The 21,811-nt window shown below is 37.5% G+C and overlaps 1 protein-coding gene across 1 annotated transcript; it reads left to right on the forward strand.

Annotated features, from left to right (window-relative positions):
* Positions 1–2,653: 2,653 nt before the first annotated feature.
* On the forward strand, positions 2,654–21,596 carry LOC113112661 (sphingosine-1-phosphate lyase 1-like). The gene is made up of 14 exons (XM_026278417.1): positions 2,654–2,937; positions 5,986–6,151; positions 12,885–12,952; positions 13,680–13,827; positions 14,085–14,164; positions 14,537–14,665; positions 17,094–17,182; positions 17,479–17,587; positions 17,688–17,786; positions 17,902–18,048; positions 18,496–18,734; positions 18,934–19,080; positions 19,298–19,418; positions 19,701–21,596. The coding sequence occupies exons 1-14, from the start codon at positions 2,926–2,928 to the stop codon at positions 19,863–19,865; spliced, it is 1,719 nt and encodes a 572-aa protein (XP_026134202.1). The 5' UTR covers positions 2,654–2,925; the 3' UTR covers positions 19,866–21,596.
* The last annotated feature ends 215 nt before the right edge of the window (positions 21,597–21,811 follow it).

Consider the following 21,811-nt stretch of genomic DNA (forward strand, 5'->3'; position numbering starts at 1 on the left):
AAACCAAATATTAACGCTTTACAAATAACTTTTCATGCCAGATCCACATTGGGATATCGCGGGACAGGTGTGGGTTTGGGATTGTCAGATTTGTCCCTCGATTTTTATCAGTGCCTAGTAATATCTTGCTTGTTATGCAAAGTATGGGCAAACATAGGCGACCTGTTGCTGTGGAAATCATAGATATCGCAAAGAACCTGATTTAACAATAAATGCGTCTTACTGAAGAGCAGGTGATACCTGGCCCCTCTCTCTTGATTGATACTTCTTCAACTGCTGCACTTTACAATCTGTTGCAATTATTTATGAAACGAAATCTATTTCTTATTATTTTAGCAAACAGAAGTACCAGGTGGGGCTTTATTTTCATCCCCAGCCTTTGTCTGAAGGGCATCTGAAGAAGGCAATCAAGGACTAAAACTCGCTGACCAGCTTTTTGCCATCCATTTGTTCCAAACTGGCGGAAAAGCTATTTAATTCTTCTCTCTTGTTCAGACTCGGAAAAGGCTGCACATCGAGAAGAAAAGGAAACTTCACTGAGCAGACAAAAACAACAACTTAAAAACATTTAATTACAACCCGGATGCCATATGTACACCTCTTGTTAAAACTCAAACAATATCAACTCTTTTGTGTGGTAAAACGTGCACCTTTGGAGACGTGTGCGCTTTTGGAACGGTGTGCGCATCGAGACCAGAAAGATCTTGAGTACACTTCTTGGAAGAAGTAATGCAGTTTTAATGTGCTGTTGAGGTTCCTTTTAGAGTCCACCCATTGTGCTAAAACGCATATGCTTGTTATGACCGAATACACCAATTATAATTGAATAGCTAAGAGCTTCTTGCTACAACTCTATTTGGTTTGAGCAATCGGGGGTCACCCTCAATAATTAAGCCTTGGTCCTGCTCTGAATGCGTGGGTTCAACTACAGCTTTTCTCTACATAGTACCCACATTCAGTGGCGCGCATAGACTTGAATCCAATCTATTTTACTAACTTGCCAGTTTTGGGGTGGAAAAGCCATGTTTTCGTGGGAATGAGGAAAATAGAGGGGGGGAAATTAGTAAGAGTTGTAAATAATTTTGATCATTTGTAGCTATTGACTTTATTTTAAAATCTCTCACACTTTGACCATTTTCTTAAAATTAAATGTAAAATGGTTACTTAAAAAAAATCCTAAATGTAGCCTATCTTTCCATTGTGCGATACACTTGTATGTCCATTTTATGTCCCAATAGTTTGTTGATATATTTATTTGTTTGTTTGTTTGTTTTTATTAAAATTAAAATACTTTCAACTTTTTTTGCTGTATGAAGGTAACATTAAAATAGTCTCAGAAACGTTTATTATGCCTTCATCATTTGTTTTCGATACTTTTCAAATGCATTCCATTAATATGTTTGTGTTGTTTTGACCTTGTCTTGGTCCAAGACTTTAAAATATATTCCTTTTTTTTTACCCTCAGTTTTATTCATTGTTTAGTGTGGATATAACAAGAAAACAATGGCAATCGAATGGCACTGGAGTACAAACATGCAGAAAAAATAGAAAATTAATGACATTTGTCTAGATATACATTTAATAAATTAGTGAAAATGTGGAAAATACTTTAAAGGGAGTTAATTTTCTACCCACAGAAACACCTATAGCATTTAACACAACGTTACATATTGTAGTTACAACACACGTGAAAAAATACTACAGTAAATTTACTATAGAAAATGTAGTAAATTTCTAGGGGAGAGGATAATTTGTTTGTTATACATAGGCCTATTGGTTTAAGCTTTGCAACTAAACAAAGTTCAATAAAAATGTAGTCATTTTTTTTTTATAGTAGGCCTAATAGTGTTTTGAACCATGCTATAGTAAAGGTACTATAGTAAATTGTGAAAGAAAATTATATAGGAATTTATAGTAAATTTACCATGGAAAATTTAGAAACGTTTCTCTAGTAGATATTATAGTGTTTTTGAACCATGTTATAGTAAAAATACTATAATAAATTACTAAGGAATGGTTATTTGCTGTGGTAATTCTATTATAGTAATATAGACAAACAACTTTAGCCATAAGTGTCACTCACGAATATGAATGTGAATTTTTGTACTCCATATAAGAAAACATCCTAAAAAAGCAGTTATTTAGCGCAAAATAAACAATACAAGGTAGAAACATTTTACTAATACCCTACGTTTGTCCTTCAAAAACTAATAGCGCCATCAAGTGACCGTGCAAAGCATTCAACGAGTCTATGAAGAAAACACCAGTGCAGCCCAACTCACTAAATTAGCCTACTGGAAATAGTCTATAATGAAATGTTTTTACTGCACTGGATATGAATCAAGTTTTCCATGTGCACCTTCTTAAATTCTTAAATGTAGTGCTTTCTGATTATTAAAACTTTTAATCATAATGTGAAAATATACCTAAATAATGAAATGCGTTTCATCATCATCAACAACAACAACAACAGTAATAATGAATAAAATACTAATCCATATAATAATAATAATAGTACAATAAACTTCAATAAACAGATTCATTACTAGATTAATCAAAAAAAGAGACTCTACGCTGACCTCCATGGAAAAGATCATGTAACTGTGGCGAATCTGCGAATCGTCAGGATGTTGTGAGTTTCACATACACTAACAGCATGTGTGCTGGACTCATCGCTGTGATGAAGGACGCTTGGTGTGTTTGAAGATCAGCGTGCGCGGTGACACGCCTGAAAAGCAAATCGCGTCCCCTTTCACTCACACGGTACTTCCTGATATAAGGTTGCGCCTCAGATTGTGTCATGCAACGGGGCATTCGCACTCAAAACAAGCCGAACAAAGATCTTTCGGGCTGTCTTCCCCGTTTCTCACAGAGCAGTTAAAGAAACGACTTTTGCAGACAGGGTGTGTAACCTTGGCAAACAAAATGGACTACAGGGTGAGTGAGCTTAAAATATAGTAAGTTCCCAGTTATCCAAAGGTGATGTAATTATGCCAAAGTGAAAGCTTCGACTGTAGAAAATAACATCTTGTCAGGGCTGTTGTGTTTTGTTAACTTACTTTGTTTTGTTGGTCAACATACTTGATTTGATATAATATGTTTCTCGTTCAGGGCTGGAGATTCAGGTGGTCTTATCTTGTAGAAAGATGGTTATCCATTTGAAGGGTCATTTATTCGAGAGTTTGGGCACAAATGGGACCACAAAGTCTTTAGTTACTGGGGTATATTTGTAGCAATAGCCAAAAATACATTGTGTTGGTCAAAATTATAGATTTTTAATTTATGTCAGTAATGATTAGGATATTAAGAAAAGATCATGTGCCATGAAGATATTTTGTAAATTTCCTACTGTAAATATATTAAAGTTTTATTTTTGATTACTAAAATGCATTGCTAAGGACTTCATTTGGATAACTTTAAATTTTTCTCAATATTTTGAATTATTTAATTGTGTTGCACCCTCATATTCCAGATATTAAAATGTTTGTACATCAACCAAATATTGTCCTATCCTAACAAACCATACATCAATGGAAAGCTTATTTATCCAGCTTTCAGATGACATATAAATCTCAATTTTGAAAATTTGACACTTAAGACTGGTTTTGTGGTCCAGGGTACTGATTACAACTGGGTTGGCAGTGTATGTACACAACCACTCTACAATGATACATATCAACCCAGTGCTTTTCTTTTTTAAATCAACTGAAATCTTTACCCTTTTCTCGAATGGAACTGATCTTACATGGCTGTCTTTGTGACATCAAACAGACAGGCCCCTCCCACGATAGTGCTCCTTTTCTATTGCTCTCCGTCTTTTTGTCGCCCTCGTTCACTGAAGTCTGTGAAGTTTAGAATCGCATAAGTCCAGACAGCAAAATGTAAATATTTTCATGACTTTCTAACATTTACAAATGGAGAATATACTTGTGAAATGTAAGTTATGCACTAAAGAAAATGGCACATCTCAAACGCACTAAAAAGACCAAGTAGTGTATCTGGGGCTAGCCGTGTTAACTATCTTACGAGTTATTTTAAAGCCCTTAAAATGAAGCATGTCTCATGTTAAGGACCAGTTGGATTATGCACTTTCCCCTTGTCCACTGCTATAATTCAGATGAGCTTGTATTAAACTATAGCTATATCAATATAAATGGAAAAGCCTCATACCATATAGCTTGTAAAAAAAAAATAAATAAATAAATAAATATATATATTTATATATATATCTATATATATATATATATATATATATATATATATATATATATATCGTAACAACTTGATATATCACCAAGCCCTAGACTGAGCTTCTAAAGCACTTTGTGTTTGATCCTGCTTTAGACATCTGGACATTTCCATTGGAAACATGAGCTCTTTGACTTAACAATGGACAAATAATCAAAGCTCAGCTAGAGAGGGTGTGGTTGTCTGCAGTACACTAGCAGCTGTAAGCAAGCAGTTTGAGCCAACATCTTATTTTCTATAAACTTACTTATTCTTTGTCTCACACTTATTTTACACATTCATGTTATCTGTCAAGTACAGAAGATGTTTTACAACATAGCAGATGTGCATATTCGTTCATTTCTTATGCAATGTGTCTCTTCTATTGCTTTTGCCCTTTTTACAAGATAACATAATCTCAGTTTTTTATGGCATGTTATGCACCGATATCCATCCTGTCACTGTGTCTGATATCCATCCGGTCTTGTTTCATAAGACTGATAGGATGCTGCCTTTAAAGATCTCAATTCAAGGCTGTCCACATTTTACACCGTGGTTATATTTGGATCCTGAACGTCCATCAGTCCTGGTCAAAGTTAAAGTTGCTCACTCACATGACCTGTTTACCTGCTCCTCTTAATCCAGTGTACTTGGCAAACCCTGCTAAACCTGTCGGAGAGCTTGTCATGGACTTAGAACTCTATTTAGGGGGTGTTGTTTAGCTCCTGGCTGATTCATTCATTATTTCCTTGAAAAAATGATTGAAAATGAATTCCTTTTAAGCATGTTTAATTCATCTAGTAGTCTAATTACACCTCACTCATTTTTCTCAAATGGTTTTTAGTATAACTAGGGCTTTTTACATGCTTAAATTAAACAAAATGCAAATTATAGCATTAGTCAAGCTTTTGGAGACGAATCAAGGTGCTCATTTATTGTAGATGACTTGGAGTTGACATGCTCATGATATAGTTATCTAAGACTTTTAGCTGACCTCCAGATTTCCTGCGTGGTGTTGGGGTGATGCTATTGGGACACAATATCTGCTGTTATCGAGCAGAACCACATTGTGCTGTAAAAAAATAGTGATTGTGAAATGCATCAACCAGATATGCTTTTTACTGCCTATTTAAAAAAAATAAAAAAAAATAAATATATATATATATATATATATATATATATATATATATATATATATTATATATATATATAATATATTATTGTTGTTATTATTATTATTATTATTATTATTTTTTTTTTTTTTTGTGGAATCACATCTCATAATGAATAAGATGTGGCCAGCTGGAACAATCTTCTAAGTTCTCCTTGTATCTTGTGGCAGAAGTTAGACATACCTTTTCCAAAGTGTCTTAAGTGTAATTAGTGAATCCAAGCCCCTGAGACAATTAAGTACGACTCAGTCTGCTATATTATTTAATTATTATTTTATTTTTTTTATTAAGATTTTAATTTGATAATAGCTGTCATTATGGTAAGCTGATCATAGAGAGACATATTTTTTGCACTTATTCTTCAAACAGTGCCTAGCCTTAAAGGAGTTAAGTAGTAGGGTGTTTATTGAATCTTCTATAAATGTTTATGGATTGATTTATGTCTCTGTTACTTGTAATATAGGCAGGTAAGCAGTCAGTTCTTGGTTTCTGTATGTTGTTTTCTGCTGAAGCTTGTAGTTTTTTCAGCTGTTTTCTTAAATTAGATTGGGTTAATTTCTTGAACATTTCTGCTTTCCTCATGCAGAGTGCCTTGGAGGTGTATAAGGAGATGGTGCTGCTGTACATAGGGGAGGCTCGACACTTTGTGAATTCTCAATGTGCTGATCTGGAGCCATTGCAGATCATTGCGACCACTTTGCTGTGCACACTTGGTGTGGTCTGGCTAAAGGATTTCCTTTTCCAAAAAGAGAGTAAGTGCTATTTATCGCTCAGGGTTTTTTTTTGAATCATGATGTTTTTGAACATGTGTATTATTAGGCATGTTAAATATGTTGAAAGGTTTACACTATCAGTCAAAAGTTTGAGGTTGGTACAAATATATATATATATTTTTAAGAAGTCTCTATAAGGCTTATCAAGGCTACATTTATATAAAAAAGAATACAGTAAAACAGTAATATTATGGGAAAATAATTACTATTAACTTTTTAAAATATATTTTAAAATGTAATTTGCTCCTTTGATGGCAAAGATGGATTTTTAGCAGGAATTACTTCAGTTTTCATTGTCACATGATCCTTCAGAAATAATTCTTATATCATGATTTGTTGCTTAACAAACATTTCTTGTGATTATCAATGTTGAAAAGAGTTGTGCTCCTTAATATTTTCATGGGAGCAGAGAATTTTTTCATGATGCTTTGAGTACAAATCAATTGAGTACATCAATAAAAAAAAGCATTTATTTGAAATTGATCTTTTGTTACATTATACAAGTGTTTACTGTCACTTTTGATTAGTTAAATTAATCCCTGCTGAATAAAAGTAATTAATAATTTCTTGAAAAAAATGTTTTGTTTTTAAATGGTAGGTTATATAATCTTTATATCTTTCCATGAGTCAAGAGAAGAATACAATTATGTAATTGTTGAAAAAGTATAATGGTTTATTTATCAACAGATTTCACCTTTCAGTTTGTCACTTAGACGTTGTGTCGAAGTTTCTGACACTTAGGGTTGCTCTATGGAGCCCAGACACCTCTGGCATCATTGAGAAAAGGCCAATGAAATTGGCAAACCAAATTTACATAGCTGGCCACATCCCGGACATCCTTGTATAAATAGCCAGTGTAGCATTTGCTCACTTCTATTCAGTTTTTCGAAGCCGAATGCAGCATCTCTCTGTGAAAAGTTGGACTCATTCTCTTCTCAATCTCCTTGGCATTGTATCTATGGCACAGGCAGCAGTCTTTCCCTTCTCATAAACAGCTATGTTGTGAGAGTACCCCAAAGTTTTCAATAGCCCCTTTCACACTGCCATTCTGGCAAATACACGGGTAAAGTGTTCCGGCAATTGTTCCCGGGTCGCTAGATCAGGGTGTGACGTGTAATGTACGAGTCGAAAACTTAAGGCACGTTATACTTTCACTGAAGCAAGTGAACGATCTCAGCGTCAGCGCGGAAAGTAAGGAACTAACTGATCTCTGCTTAGATCTGGCTTTTGTTCATACATCGCTCGTCCCGGGTTGAACCCGGCAAAGTTACTAGGTCCCCGACCCGGGTTCAATGCCGGAATCAATCCCGGGATATATTTGCTTTCACACAGAAGGCGACCCGGCAATGTTTCGCCAATTTGCCGGGTCCGACGTGCAGTGTGAAAGGGGCTAATGACAATCTTTGAGAGCAAATTTTCTCCTAAAATTGCAAATCTCCGAAAGAGCTTTATGGGTGGAATTGTGTGTTTACATCAAGTCTTTCTGCCCTTGTCCTTCTGGGTATGGTTACCATACCCACCCCACCATACCCACAATGGTCATAAAACTTCAGTGTTTGGGCCATGCTCATCCTGAAACAGGGCTCATGGATGGTTCATGTCCTGCTTGTAGGGACCTTACCATAGATGCTCACGTTCTTTGCCAAAAGAGCCCAAGTCACCCCAGCCACTTTCTGTTCCAGTTCTTTCTACTTCCGGTATGAGGACACAGTGATGAGCCCGGTGAGTTGAGAATGGTTCTGCCGGGGAATCACCGTGGGATTCTCAATCCTCCCACACTTCGTATCTTCCAGTTGAGCTTCAGGATGAGTTTGCTAACTCATCTCGAGGTGAGTTCAATTTCTCATGATGAGATTTAGCTGTCAATCACATAATCTGAGGGGCGGTCTAAAACAAACAGAAACCGATGACTCTGAGTCTGAGGCAGACACGACGATGACATGATATGATGGCTGTGCTTGACCGGTTGGCCAAGAGCATCAGGCTCGAGTGGATTCCCCACGCTGCCTAGGATGCTTTCAGCTGGATGATTAGTTTCTGGGCACTGAATGCAAAACCAAGCCAAGGCCATCCCTCGTTCCTTTCTTCCCAGAGGTGCACAAGGAACTGATGAAAATGTGGAAGATCCTCTTCTCAACCAGGAGACGATACACCAGTTCCTCTGTCCTCATAGCCCTCAATGGAGGTCCTGCGAGGGATTATACGGAGGTGCCCAAGGTGAAGAGGGTGATTGCGCTGCATCTTTGTCCACAAAAGGAGGTGTCGTCCGACGCTCCCATCCAGGGCCTTTATGATTTTTTTTTCTCTGGCTCTCCAATCTGTGATGACCACACGCTGAGATTAAGCATCAGAGCCTGTTCAGACACAGACTTCCTTTCTCCTCACGTTCTGATGCAACAGGTCTGTCACCAAGCCAGTGTAATATTTTTGGCAACGTTCCCTCATTTGTCAGTGACTTATTTGACAGACCTGACAGACAAGGCACGGTGCGCCCTGATGGAAGTTTCATCTCCTGCCATTGCGCCTTTTGTTCCGCTAAGCTGCAGAAACCCTACCCTAGGTATGTTGAACGTAGTTCCCTTGAGACCATTGGCTTCCACAGTTTGGACAGACCCCTGGATGCATTGGCATATCAACTGTCTGGAGTTGTTGACAATGTCTTTTGGCTTTGAAGGGTTTCAACAAGTCTCTGCATGCCACGCACATCCTGGGCGATCTCAATCATGTTGCAGACTCTTTGTCATTACAGGTCATGCTCCGATGCAAGTGGAGGCTTCATCCCCAGATGGCCCAGCTGATTTGGAGGTGATTTAACCAGCCACAGTTAGATCTGTTTGCCTCACTGGAATCCATCCATTGCTACGTTAGGTGTTCCCTGAACAATGCCCCCCTTTGGCATGAATGCATAAATATGCATTCTATAAATAGGGTGGGTGCTCTCCAGGCCCTCTCTGTTAGCAAATAGAATTGAAACTCCGGCTTGGATATGTGCCCTGGGTTCCCATCACTCCTTCCAGAGATCAGGTGGTAACCTTGCAAGCTATCCCTCCACAGGACAGGAACCTTAACCTGTCCCTGTTGTGCCCAGTGTGAGCCCTGTGCATCCATTTGGAATGCACACAGGGTTTCAGACGGTCTGAACAGCTCTTTGTCTGCTTTGGAGGACAGCAGAAGGGAAATGCTGTCTCCAAACAGAGGATCTCATACTGGATTGTAGATGTGATCTGAATGGCCTATCAGGCCAGAGGCTTACCACGCCACTGGGAGTAAGGCTTACTCCACCAGGGACATTTCTGCTTCATCAGCTTTAGTGAATTGTGCCTCTCTAACAGACATTTGTAGAGCTCCAGTTTGTGCTATACCTAATACATTTTCCAGATTCTACAATCTGCCGATGGAACCAGTCTCATCCAGAGTCTTGAATGGTATGGAGAAGAGCTTGTGTATGGGGCCTCCCCTGTCTCAGGTGGCATTTGTGCTGAGTCCAGTTTGTCATGGCCTAGTGGTTAGAGAGTTTGACTCCTAACCCTAAGGTTGTGGGTTCGAGTCTTGGGCCAGCAATATCTTGACTTGGGTGCCCTTGAGCAAGGCACCGAACACCCAACACTTCCCCGGATGCTGCAGCATAAATTGCTGCCCACTGACATTCTGGCTTGGCAACATCTGTGCCCCCATGGTCTCGTAACTAGACCCCTAGTGCCAGAAACTTTGACACAACATAAAAGTGACTGACTGAAAAGGGAAAATCTATATTACGTGTGGTAACCCTCGTTCCCTGATGGAGGGAATGGAGATGTTGTGTCCCTTATACTACAACTGAACTGAACTGAACTGCCTCTGAGTGGGTTGATACGCTTCTTGACTCCTCAGAACAGAACGAGTGAGCAAATTCTACGCAAACCTATTTATACCGAGATATCTGGGGTGTGGTCAGCTATGCAAAGTTTGCTTTACCGATTTCATTGGCCTTTTCTCGATGTCAGAGGTGTCTGGGCTCCCAAGAGGAAGTGCTAATGTCTGAAACTTTGGACCAATGTCTTCGTTCCCTTCATCAGGGAACAAGGGTTACCTTATATAACAGATCTTTTTTTTTCTTTGCCACTGTTAAACAATATAAAAACTAGGGCTGCAACTAACGATTATTTTGATAATCGATTAATCTGTCGATTATTTTTACGATTAATCGGTTTATGTACTTATATTTTAGTTTTTTCCATTTTTTCCCCAAGTAAATTATTAATAAAGGGTCTTTATCATTCAGCATAGATTTAAGAGATTTTAACCATTTTGCATTGTCATATCCTCATCAAAAATATACCTGGAGTTGTTTTATTATGTTAGTAATCCTTTGTCAAACTCTTCTGCAATCAAAACACTGACCCATACTCTAGCAAAATTCACAAGGAGATTTCAAATATTGTTTTCACCATGGCAGTCCTTAGAGCTCCTAAAGTAGTTTAACATCCCAAACAAAGCTTCAGGAATCTTTGAGAACATATTTTCACGAAGTATAAGGATAAAACAGAATAAAATTGCAGTGCATTGTATTTTATTATTTACTGGGAAAAAGCTTTATAGCTTATGCTGTGAAATTGTAAACAATCCTTCGAAAAAAAGTGCCAATGGCATGAAACCTGAATGGAACTCACAATTTAAAGTAAAATCCATCAGAAGGTTGTCCAGAAAAAAAAAAAAAAAATTGGGACACACACAAAAAAACCTGCTGTGTGAAAAAGAGCAGTGAATACTTAGAAAAGAAGTGCATTTTAAATATACTCAAACATTTACCTCTCTCATTCAGTCATAATTAGGCTGCAAGTCTGAATTATGAACTGGTAAACGACAAACTGATCACATAACATGTTTGTAAAGCTTTAAATGTTAACTGTTAAAAAGCAATGTTATCAGCTTTTACGACTAAACATTTGCAAACAATCTTGTACTGGAGAATCTGCACAAATAAAATTTTTAGGGGCCGTTCACATATCGCACCTAAAAACGCGTGGAAAACGCTTGTCGCGCCGCTTTCTCCTTCTTTCCAAAGCGCTCGGGCAGAAGCGCCCCTGAAGCGTCTGCCTTTGCTAAGCAACCATGACGTGCTCTCTCCATGACGTGCCCTCTCCATGAAGACCCGGAAATTTCAGCAAAGGATAAATGGATGCGGTGTGGACCATAGACAGTAAAAGAAATGGACACAGCGACCCCATTGGAACTCAATTGAGACAAATGAAGCCCAGTTTTAGCGTTTTTTAGCACTTCCGTTTCTGACGCGCAGACTCAAACTAAGCTTGAGGACGTCAGCAACCTGTCTGCCAGATGTAAATCTTCTAGTTGCTGTGGTGCAAACTGCCATCGTTAATCTTGCAGAGACGGCAAGCTTGAGCGGGGAGTTCTTTGTCGTGAGTGAGCAGGAGTAAGTATACTGATTAATTATTTTGTATAGTATTTTAAAATGTAACGCCACTACGCCATATTAAGTTAATTGCCTGCGAGCTTCTCCACCTGTCTGTACGGTAATGCGACAGAGAGCCGAGTGGTTATGACGCAATCGTTAGCCTATTTTTTACAAAAACTGTTTATACGGGGCCATAATGTAACATAGAAGGTAATGGAGCCCTTTATACATTGTCGTGTATCTTTAGAAATAAATAATGGACAAACAGAGTCTTTAAACGCCTCAGATGTAAAGTTATTCGCTGTCAAAGTGACGCCAAAATTAATGGGAGTCAATGGGAATGCTAACGCAAGTGAAGTTCTGCTAAAAGGTGGCAGCCCCCACCCGACTTCAACTTCCGGTCGAGTTCCTTGCCCCTTGGTGTGGACGCGCATCGCACCGCGTGCGTGTCGCGACCGCGTCGCTTCCATTATGAGAGAGCATACTGCGCGCCTACATAGGAAATAACGAACTTGAGTACGCAAAAGACACGATATGTGAACGGCCCCTTAAACAGTTCAGTAGTGCAGAGTTTACAGGTTACTCTTCATTTTGAAGGCTCAAAGTAAAGTACTCCCACTTCCCACTGAATGCTGCAGAGACGCTGTTCGGAAAGCACGTGACATAAAACGAGGCCAGCTATTGGCTATTCGCTGCTTCACCTGCTGTACTGGCTGAGTAAAACCTCCGGTGGCTCATTACTGCCACACTTTGGTCACCGCAGATTTGAAATATGCACGAAATGAGCCGCTTATGGCAAATAAAATTTATTTAGCGACGAATCGATTACTAAATTAGTTGACAACTATTTTCATAATCGATTTTAATCGATTAAATCGATTCGTTGTTTCAGCTCTAATAAAAACCCAGCATTATGTTGCAAACTAATTCTAAGAAAATATTGATGTTGTCCTTTTTTTGCTGTTCATCAGTCAGGAAGTCTTAAAACAACATAACAAAATGTCAATTCCACTTGAACAATAACAAAGACTGTGGCATTTGTAAGCTTCATATGTTAACAGTGACCTAGACAACATTTTATTTTTTTGTTTTGTTTATTGTGGGATGTTATGGTTGAGCCATCATTCAGAAACAATGGTTTCATACGAGCTGAGGGAGAAAAAACAAACATTTACACTGAGGTCTCTCATTTGTATAATTTTACATGGCATTTTTTTTTTCTTTTTACAGCAACTCAAATTTAGAAAAATGTCTTGCTGTGGAGGTATTTCATGTCATGTCTTCACCGCAATTTGCTCATTGTGTCATGTTTTCTAGGTCTGATATCAAGGGTAAAGAAGCAGTTCTTTAAAATCATCAGAAAAGTCCCATTTATTGGAGCAACAGTAAGCATTTAGTGGTTTTCTAGTTCCTTTTCTTTCTACACACTTCTCCTTCTGACTCACTGATTGAAAATTAATCACCACTTTCATGCTGAAGCGGAAACTAATCCTTTAATGCACTTTCACATTAGAACCTGTGATTATTCCAGGGTTTATCTTGTGTCATTAACCTGAACAGAGTGTAACATGTCAGAACTGAATACAGGTTGATTTTAATGTCTTGTCAGACTCATTACAATATTTATTTGAATGCATCTAATCATCCTAACATTACAAATTACAACCTAAACACCCAATAGAACAGGGGACGTTTTTGACTTAAAGGCCTCTGTTGTCCAACACAATATTCAAAGGCCTCTCATGCTAGTTATAATATTTCTACTGGTTTGTTCTTCTGTAATTATGCTAAAGGTGCTAGTTTCAGAACTTTCTTTGCAATAATGTAGTTTTAAATATGTTAAAATGAAATAATTAGAAAATACAAATTTACAAATTTTACACTATGATGTGTTTTTAGCATTTTAAACCAAGTTGAGAACCACTGCCTTGGAGCACTGCTAGTCATTAAAGTTCTCTTTTTGAATTTGCAAATGGATGAAGAAGTAACATCATATCAGCACTGCAGTAATTGTTTTTATTTCCCCTTCAATTCCTCTGTTCCCTATATTGCTTGTATTTATTAATTATTGAGAGGTTTTTATGACACTTTGTTCTTATCTTTTTCAATCAGATTCAGAATCAACTCAACAAGGCATTAGATGACATGTCGATGAGTCTATGCACGCTGAAGGAAGGCATGTGCTACACTAAACTCCTACCAGCACAGGGCCTCACCCACAAACAGCTCCTCGACAAGATCAGGGAGTATGAGACACTGAGTAAGTCACCTTCAGCCTGTCCCAACCTCCATCTGATATAATGAGGGAGAGCCCAAAAGCTTTGAGGATAAATAAGGAACTTTTAAATTTTCAGCCAGATGTTCTCAGACTAAATTTGCCCTTCAGTGTGGGTGCAGTTTCTTTGCAAACAAGATTATTTATTAGGGTATAATAGTACTGGTTTATACAGTATTAGAAGTCAGTGTTCCACCATAGTTCTGTCCTTCAGTTCAGTCTTTTTTCATACTTGATTTCAGGTGAAGTAGACTGGGCGAAAGGCAAAGTGTCAGGCGCAGTCTACTGGGGGGATGAGAAGCTCACAGATCTCCTGGTGAAGGTATAATGGCCTTTTTAAATCCTTTACATTAGCAAATCCCAACAAGTGCTATGTGTGTTCCAGGGGATAATTTTAAATTTGCTTCAATAAAAAAAAAAATGAAAATGTTAAATAAAATAGTCAGGGTTAAACTTTCAGCTAATTTTTCAAGAAAATGAGGAAAAAAAATTGAAATGCTTTTAGAATTTTGTTTTGATCAAACACAGAATATTTGTGCTATCTTGCGTGTCTTTGTTTAACCCACAGTATTGATTTTCTTAAAAACTGACTTTTAAATAATAATAATGATAATAATAAAAATTGAATCAAGCAGAGGCTTTGTAAAACAAGAAACAATTCCTGGATTTTGTTTTGTGTTCCTCTGGTTTGCAGGTATATGGTGAGTTTGCCTGGAGCAATCCCCTCCACCCAGACCTGTTCCCTGGGGTCAGGAAGATGGAGGCAGAAGTGGTGCGGATGACGTGTGCCCTTTTTAATGGAGGGCCAGATTCCTGTGGCACAGTCAGTCCTTCCCACTGTCTTCCACATTTTGTACAATTTCTCTTTGTTCTCTGCTCTCTGCAGTTGTTCGCACTTCAGATAATAGCTGAATGTTGGAAAATATCTCCTTAACAGAATCTGTAGAATGCTATGAGAGTTGAATACACTGGCTACATTCACACAGCAGCAGAATTTAATTGTGTATCTAGTGTTTTTTTACAGCTATTGTGACAATAGAAAACAGGGTTACCGTGGGTCCTTAAAAAGTCTTGCATTTAGTTATATAAAATTTATGGCCATAAAAGTCTTAAATTGTACAAGAAAGTCTTAATTATGGTTTCAAGAGGACTTCGATTTGGGGGACGGAAAGACAAGAATTGCAATATGGCTCATGGTGACAATTAAACCTCAAAAGGCTATGATGTCATTGAATAAATATGAGTGCTGCACGTTTCAATGTCAGATGCTGTGCTGTTATGTGTACAGTCACTATTGGGAAAACCTCTATAGAAAAGAATTACCCTCCTTTAAAAGAATCACATTTTGTTTTTGTTTTTCAGCCTGAAATAAAGATGGACACAGTTTTTGTTTTATCCAGATTTAATTACTCAGTGCAGCTTATAACATTTTAACCAGTGAAAAATATGACACCAACATGTCAGAAAACAATAAAAAGAGTTGAAAAAGGATCACCCTCCTCCTAAAAATGACATGTAAACTCAATCGGGTGTAGCCTATCACCATCTCAGTGGCACAAAAAGCCATTTGACTTTCAGCTGTGATTAGATGTGGTCATTTTGATTAGCTTAGCATTAAAAGAGCTTTCCTGGAGCATCACAGTCCTTGGTAGTGCAGCTGAAGCAAACAGATTTTATCTGGCTTATCAGGCTTTATCTGGTCAGGGAGGCTACCAAGAGGCCTACAGCAACTCTGAAACAGTTACAGGAATTTATGACAAAGAGTGGTTATTGTGTGCATGTGACCATAATACAGGGTTGCCAAATCTCACGCATGTGGCGTGACACTCACGCTTGGACTTCAGCGTGAGATTGATGCTGAAAGCGTAAGTGTCACACCAGATGCGTGAGAGTTGGCAACCCTGATAATATCACACATTCTCCACCGATGTGGCTTGTATGAGAGGGTTGCAAGAAATAAAGTCACTCCTCAAGTAATCCACATGCAGTCACAACTGAGCATTGCCAAAACGCACCTTCAAGATTCTGAGACAGATGAGACTAAAATTGAATTATTTGGCATCAACACCAAACGATATGGCTGGCGGCAATCCAAATATGGTTCACCATCCAAACAGCATTCCTCCAGTAAAGCATGCTGGTGGTAATATCCTGTCAGGGCCGGTACCATGGGGGTGGCGTGAGGGGGCATCGCCTACTTTAACAACAATTAAGGACAGTCCGTTTCACAAAGTCGCATTTTAATCGTAACTCTGACACAAATTCCCACGCAACCTGTGCAACTAAGAAATCAGCACTACTAAGATATGATGACATATTTATTTTCCATGTTTAATAGAGGGCTTGATGATCGTAGTTTGTTCATTGTTTTACTGTATTGTTTTTGTTTGTTACTGTTCAAGTTATTCTAACTTAAAATGATGCATCTGTCAAATGGGTCGCAATGGTTGCATTATTTCAGGGAATTGGTCGCAATCAGCTTCTGTTTCATTATAAAGCAGAAACAATTAAGTATTTCTAGTGGGTGTGGTGGTATCACTTGTCTATATTTGTGGTGAAACTGATCACGTCAGATTTTTTTATGTTTTTTTTTTTTATTAGATGGCGGTTCAACAAAATACTGACACAAGGGGGTGATCCTTTTTCCAAATCACTGAATCTGTTTTATTTATTTATTTTAATTGTTTTCTGACATGTTGCTGTTATATCTTTTGCTTGGATGTTATAAGTTGTACTGATTAAATGCAGCTGGATAAAACAAAAACTGTCTTCCTTTCACCCTGCAAAGCAAAAAAAAATTGATTATTTTAAAAGGGGTAATTCTTTTCTATATACACTGCATATTATGCTGCTCCAAAAGCACCACCTGCTGGCAGAGAATCAATATGCATTTTTCAATAAGTCATTGTTTTTGTTCAGATCACAGCCAAAATCAGCATATATTTTTATGCAGCAAACACTCAGTTATAAATGTGAACCAGTGGATCAAAGATCTAAATGATTAGGATATATTTATAAGTTAAGTTAATATAATTGATTGGTAATAATTGTTTAAATTTAATTGCATGTTTGGGACAAATCAAGAGTCGCTTAAATTAATCCTAAACAAATTTCCATTTGCTCATTTATCAGTCTGTTGTTTAAAAATCTGAAAACCGTATTGTATTATATCACGTTTCTTAATATCAAGTCATTATAATGCTGTTCACTCAAAACAAACAACATTTTGTGTGTGTTCCTTTCATGGAAAGGTTACTTCAGGTGGAACAGAAAGCATTCTGATGGCATGCAAGGCGTACAGAGACATGGCTCATGAACGTGGCATTAAACACCCAGAGATGTATGTACTATCTCAAGTCTAGTCAAAACATTAAGCCTCTGCAGTCATAATACTCTAATTTTGTTTAAGTCAGTCAACAGTAGCTGTCAACCCACACTGTAAATATTTAAACATATAAGTGGTTTGCTACGGTTGGCTATTCATTTACATAGCATATATAATATATAAAAAACAATCAGTTTTTTCTGAGTTTTATTTTACTTGGACAGAATTGGTGCTCATTAGTGCACTTTAAAAGCAGTTGTTTTATTCAATACCATTGTGTAATTTTTTGTTGTTGTTTGTCTCTATACTAGTATTGCACCCGTGAGCGTCCATGCAGCGTTTGACAAAGCAGCACATTATTTTGGGATGAAGCTCATTCACATACCTCTAGACAAGAAGACCATGAAAGTCGATGTGAAGGTACAGTTGTCTGGTTTGTTCACAGCAGACAGGCACATTTTTGTGAATATTGACCAGCTTGATGTTCACATCATTTTAAAGACTACTTTTTTGGTCATAGGCAATGAGAAGGGCCATCTCTAGAAACACTGCAATGCTGGTGTGTTCCGCTCCTCAGTTCCCCCATGGAATTATGGACCCTGTATTGGAAGTGGCGAAGGTAATATTGGCATGTAATTCAATGCCTTTGTATTGTGTTATACATTTTTCCGTAATGTATTCTTTGTCTTGTATATAAAAATGTATGTTTTTTTTATTATTATTTATTCTTTTAGCTTGCAGTAAAATACAACATCCCATTCCATGTGGATGCATGCTTGGGTGGGTTCCTGATCATTTTTATGGAAAAGGCAGGTTTCCAACTTGATCCCTTTGATTTCCGGGTCAATGGTGTGACCAGTATCTCAGCTGATACACATAAGGTGAGAACTCTAGTGAGAGAAATTAACGAATACAAAATACTGTTAAGTTTGGGATCAGTGAGATTGAGAAATAATACGAATAATTTAACACTGCTGTTTTCCACAAAAATAAAAATAAAAGTGTAAACAACAGCCTTCTAGAATGATTTCTGTAGGAGCATGTCACACTGAAGACTATTTTCGGTGAAAAATGTAGCTTTGCCATCACTGCATAAAGTACATTTTGAAATATATTAAAATAAAAGGCAATTATTTTAAGTTGTAATAATATTTCACTATATTACTGTTTTTTTTTTTTTTTTTTTTGTGAATTAAACGTTTATGCAAAAGATCTCTGACAGAACTACAACTATTGTTATTTATTTCTGTCCAGATATCGTCATGATGAAGATTAAAGCTAAATGCAAAGTTGATTTAATTTTAAAATCATTGTCTCTGTCTCCACAGTATGGTTATGCTCCCAAAGGCTCCTCAGTGGTGCTCTACAGTGACAAGAAATTTCGCCACTACCAGTATTTCGTAGCACCTGATTGGCAGGGAGGAATTTACGCGTCTCCTTCCATGGCTGGCTCTCGGCCTGGAGGCATAATTGCTGCCTGTTGGGCTACTATGATGCACATGGGTGAGAATGGATATGTTGACGCCACCAGGAAAGTCATTGGGACTGCCCGCAAAATCAAAGCAGGGTCAGTATTAATTCCATTTTTAATATAATACATGAAAGACATGAACGACAAAGGCAAATGTGTTGCTTTGAATGTATATCAACTGTGGTAAATGTAAATTTGAACGGCAAGTTACATTTACATGCCAGGAAAGGCACTGTACACAGAAAAAACAACTTGGAAAAACAAAAACAAAACAAAAAACACTCTCTTCCCACAGAATCCGTAAAATAGATGGGATGTTTGTATTCGGGGATCCAGAAGTGTCTGTGGTGGCTCTAGGCTCTGATGTTTTTGATATCTTCCGCTTATCTAATGCACTGACTTCAAAAGGCTGGAATCTCAACACTCTGCAGTTCCCATCTAGGTATGGTTAAAAAAAAAATGTTCAATGTAAAATGTGCAGGTTATGCAAACTAATGTAATGTTCCTAAAAACAGAATGAAAGTTAATCAGGTTATGGAAAATACACCTAGATCATTATTATTGATTGTTTTTATGTAAAGGCCTTAGTGCGTCAGTTTTAGGCAGTGGTCAGAAAAGTTGTTCTTCATTGTTTGTGGCTCTTTGTTGTTCTCTTTCAGCATCCATATTTGTGTCACAATGCTACACACACAGCCTGGTGTAGCTGAGCAGTTCATCAGTGATGTGAAGAGAGAAGTAGCCATTATCATGGAGAATCCTAAAGAGAGAACCACAGGGATGGTGGGTTTCCTTTTTATCTGATCCAAAAATACAGTACATTTTGAGAAGTATTATTACAATTTAAAATAGGTATGGCTGTTTTGGTATGTCTTGGTTGAACTTCACATTTTAAGATTTATATAGTCATTTTTTTCAGGCAAAATAATCATTGTCCATAACAACGCAGATGAGTAAAATCCTCACTTGGCACTCCAGTCGATTTGTACATGTATACTCTCTTCTGATAAACTATAATTAATTAATTAATAACCCTGAAATAACTTTTCCCATTTTATGTTGAAGGGAGCAATCTATGGCATGGCCCAATCCATTCCTGACCGAACGATGGTGACTGAGGTCTCACAGGGCTTTTTGGACTGCCTCTATAGCACTGAGGTGCCCAAGATACAGAACAAGCACCACAAAACCCATAAGAACCACATGAATGGCAACTCTAAAGCGCACTGAGATTGACTGTTGGGGTCTCCACCGTTAACTGACTTAAGGGATGTTCACCGCAATCATCTAATCATTCATTTACTAACTAACTCATTTATGTATAAGCCATAGTCACCTGATATTCTGGGATTTGTGACTAAGGAGCGACAGTATCTTGTCTATAAGACTGTAGAGACCGGTGCACAAGTGAGGCTCTGCGAAGGGTCTGGGACATATTAATTTAATTTTGGTCACCAGTGAGTGCAGTTTTCCTTGTTTCATTGGGTCAGTTTATTATTTTTATGACCGATGCACACCATATGTATTTGATCACATTTCCACTATTATCTTTGGAAGTGTGCCACTTAAACTCAGGATACCAGAGCACAATCTTGTCACAATGACTTTACATTTTACATGTTATTAACAGTTCCCAGGAATCAAATAATGCAGATTCGAACCAAATCCATGATACTATCAACATGGATAAATCATGGAGCTAGGATTATATATATTTGCTATATCTCCTCCTCTGTAGAAACTTTAAAACACAGCAGACGGTTTTCGGATGGTAGTACTGCTCAGGTGAACCTGTGTTGCAAATGTTTATTTTATTTCCTTCTTTTAAATTCCCCGTAACTAGCATAGATTTGATAATCCAGTTTTAAAACATTCAGCTAATTTAAGAGAAAATATCTCTGATTTTAAATGACCTGTGGAAAATGATATCAGGGCAAAACGTAACAAATCCACCCAGCAGGTTGTGAAGTTCAATAATATTTTCAGGTTCAAATTCCCATCCATTTGGGTTTTCACATTTCATCCTATCTACCTCATACCTAATAGTTAAAATTATTCAACACTTATTGTTTCAGTTTTGTTTAAATCCTGAGAAATGTCATGTGACTGGTAATTTTAATCATCAGTCAATGTCATGTTCCAGGTTATGGTACTCCATGACAAGTGTTTTCAGAAAGTCAGACCCCCTTAATTTGTGAGGCTTTCTTTTGTGTTTTGTATTTGTTTGGGATCTTTGTTCCATCTTAACTCAATTGAATGATAGTTAAGGCCTGGAACAGCAAAAAGGGACATTAATTTGTGTATGAAGTCTGTGATATGAGGATCACGATGATGACATGGTACCATGGAAACATCACACCAGATCTTGTCTGCAATGTAATGCCTTAAGCACTCATAATATTTGTGACCACTGTGTGTGTTTTTACATTTAAAATCACTAATATAACGTCTCATATTTCAATGTGTGTGTTTTTTTTTAATCATTCAGTAATTTCCATGTACTTTTTTTAAGCCTCTTTTTGGGGTACTTCAAGTAGGAGCAGTGTTATTTTGTATGATAACACTCTAATACAGTGTAGTATCAAGAACTGTAACATGCCTTAGGCTAGGACGTAGATGTGGATATTTGTCTTCTAACAGTTACCCTTCTTGCCTAAATGAAGCAGTTTAATGCCTTAAAGCAATAATCTGTAATTACTGTAACTACTGAAACTGAGGCACTTTGATCTGATTTTTTAAGCATTATATGAACTTTACGGTTATGGTTGTATTAAGCACAACACTAACAGCATTCACCTAAATGCCTTCCACAGACGTCAGGGTGTGTGCTATTATGTTAACACACTAGCTACATCAGCCTCAGGGACTAGACCTTTACCACGTCATGCAGTCCAGTTTAGTTTTGTCCTGTAATGTTTTTGTTGTTCCTATATAAATCAATAAACCTTGTCTTGAAATAAATATGCTGTTCGTGTAATATATTTTCCTGTTTTACAGAATAAGGGAACTCGTTTTTGCATTTACTTCTTTTCCATTATTTTTCTATGTAAAATTCAATATAAACCAGCTCTTATGTTTACACAAGTTTGGCATGAGGCCCTGCGTTCTTCAGAGCCGCTGTTCATGTTTTAAACTCAACATGTTTTTGTGACAACAATTAAACAGTAGGCAAGTGC

Source organism: Carassius auratus, chromosome 13 (genome assembly GCF_003368295.1).
Source record: "Carassius auratus strain Wakin chromosome 13, ASM336829v1, whole genome shotgun sequence".
Classification (NCBI taxonomy): domain Eukaryota; kingdom Metazoa; phylum Chordata; class Actinopteri; order Cypriniformes; family Cyprinidae; genus Carassius; species Carassius auratus.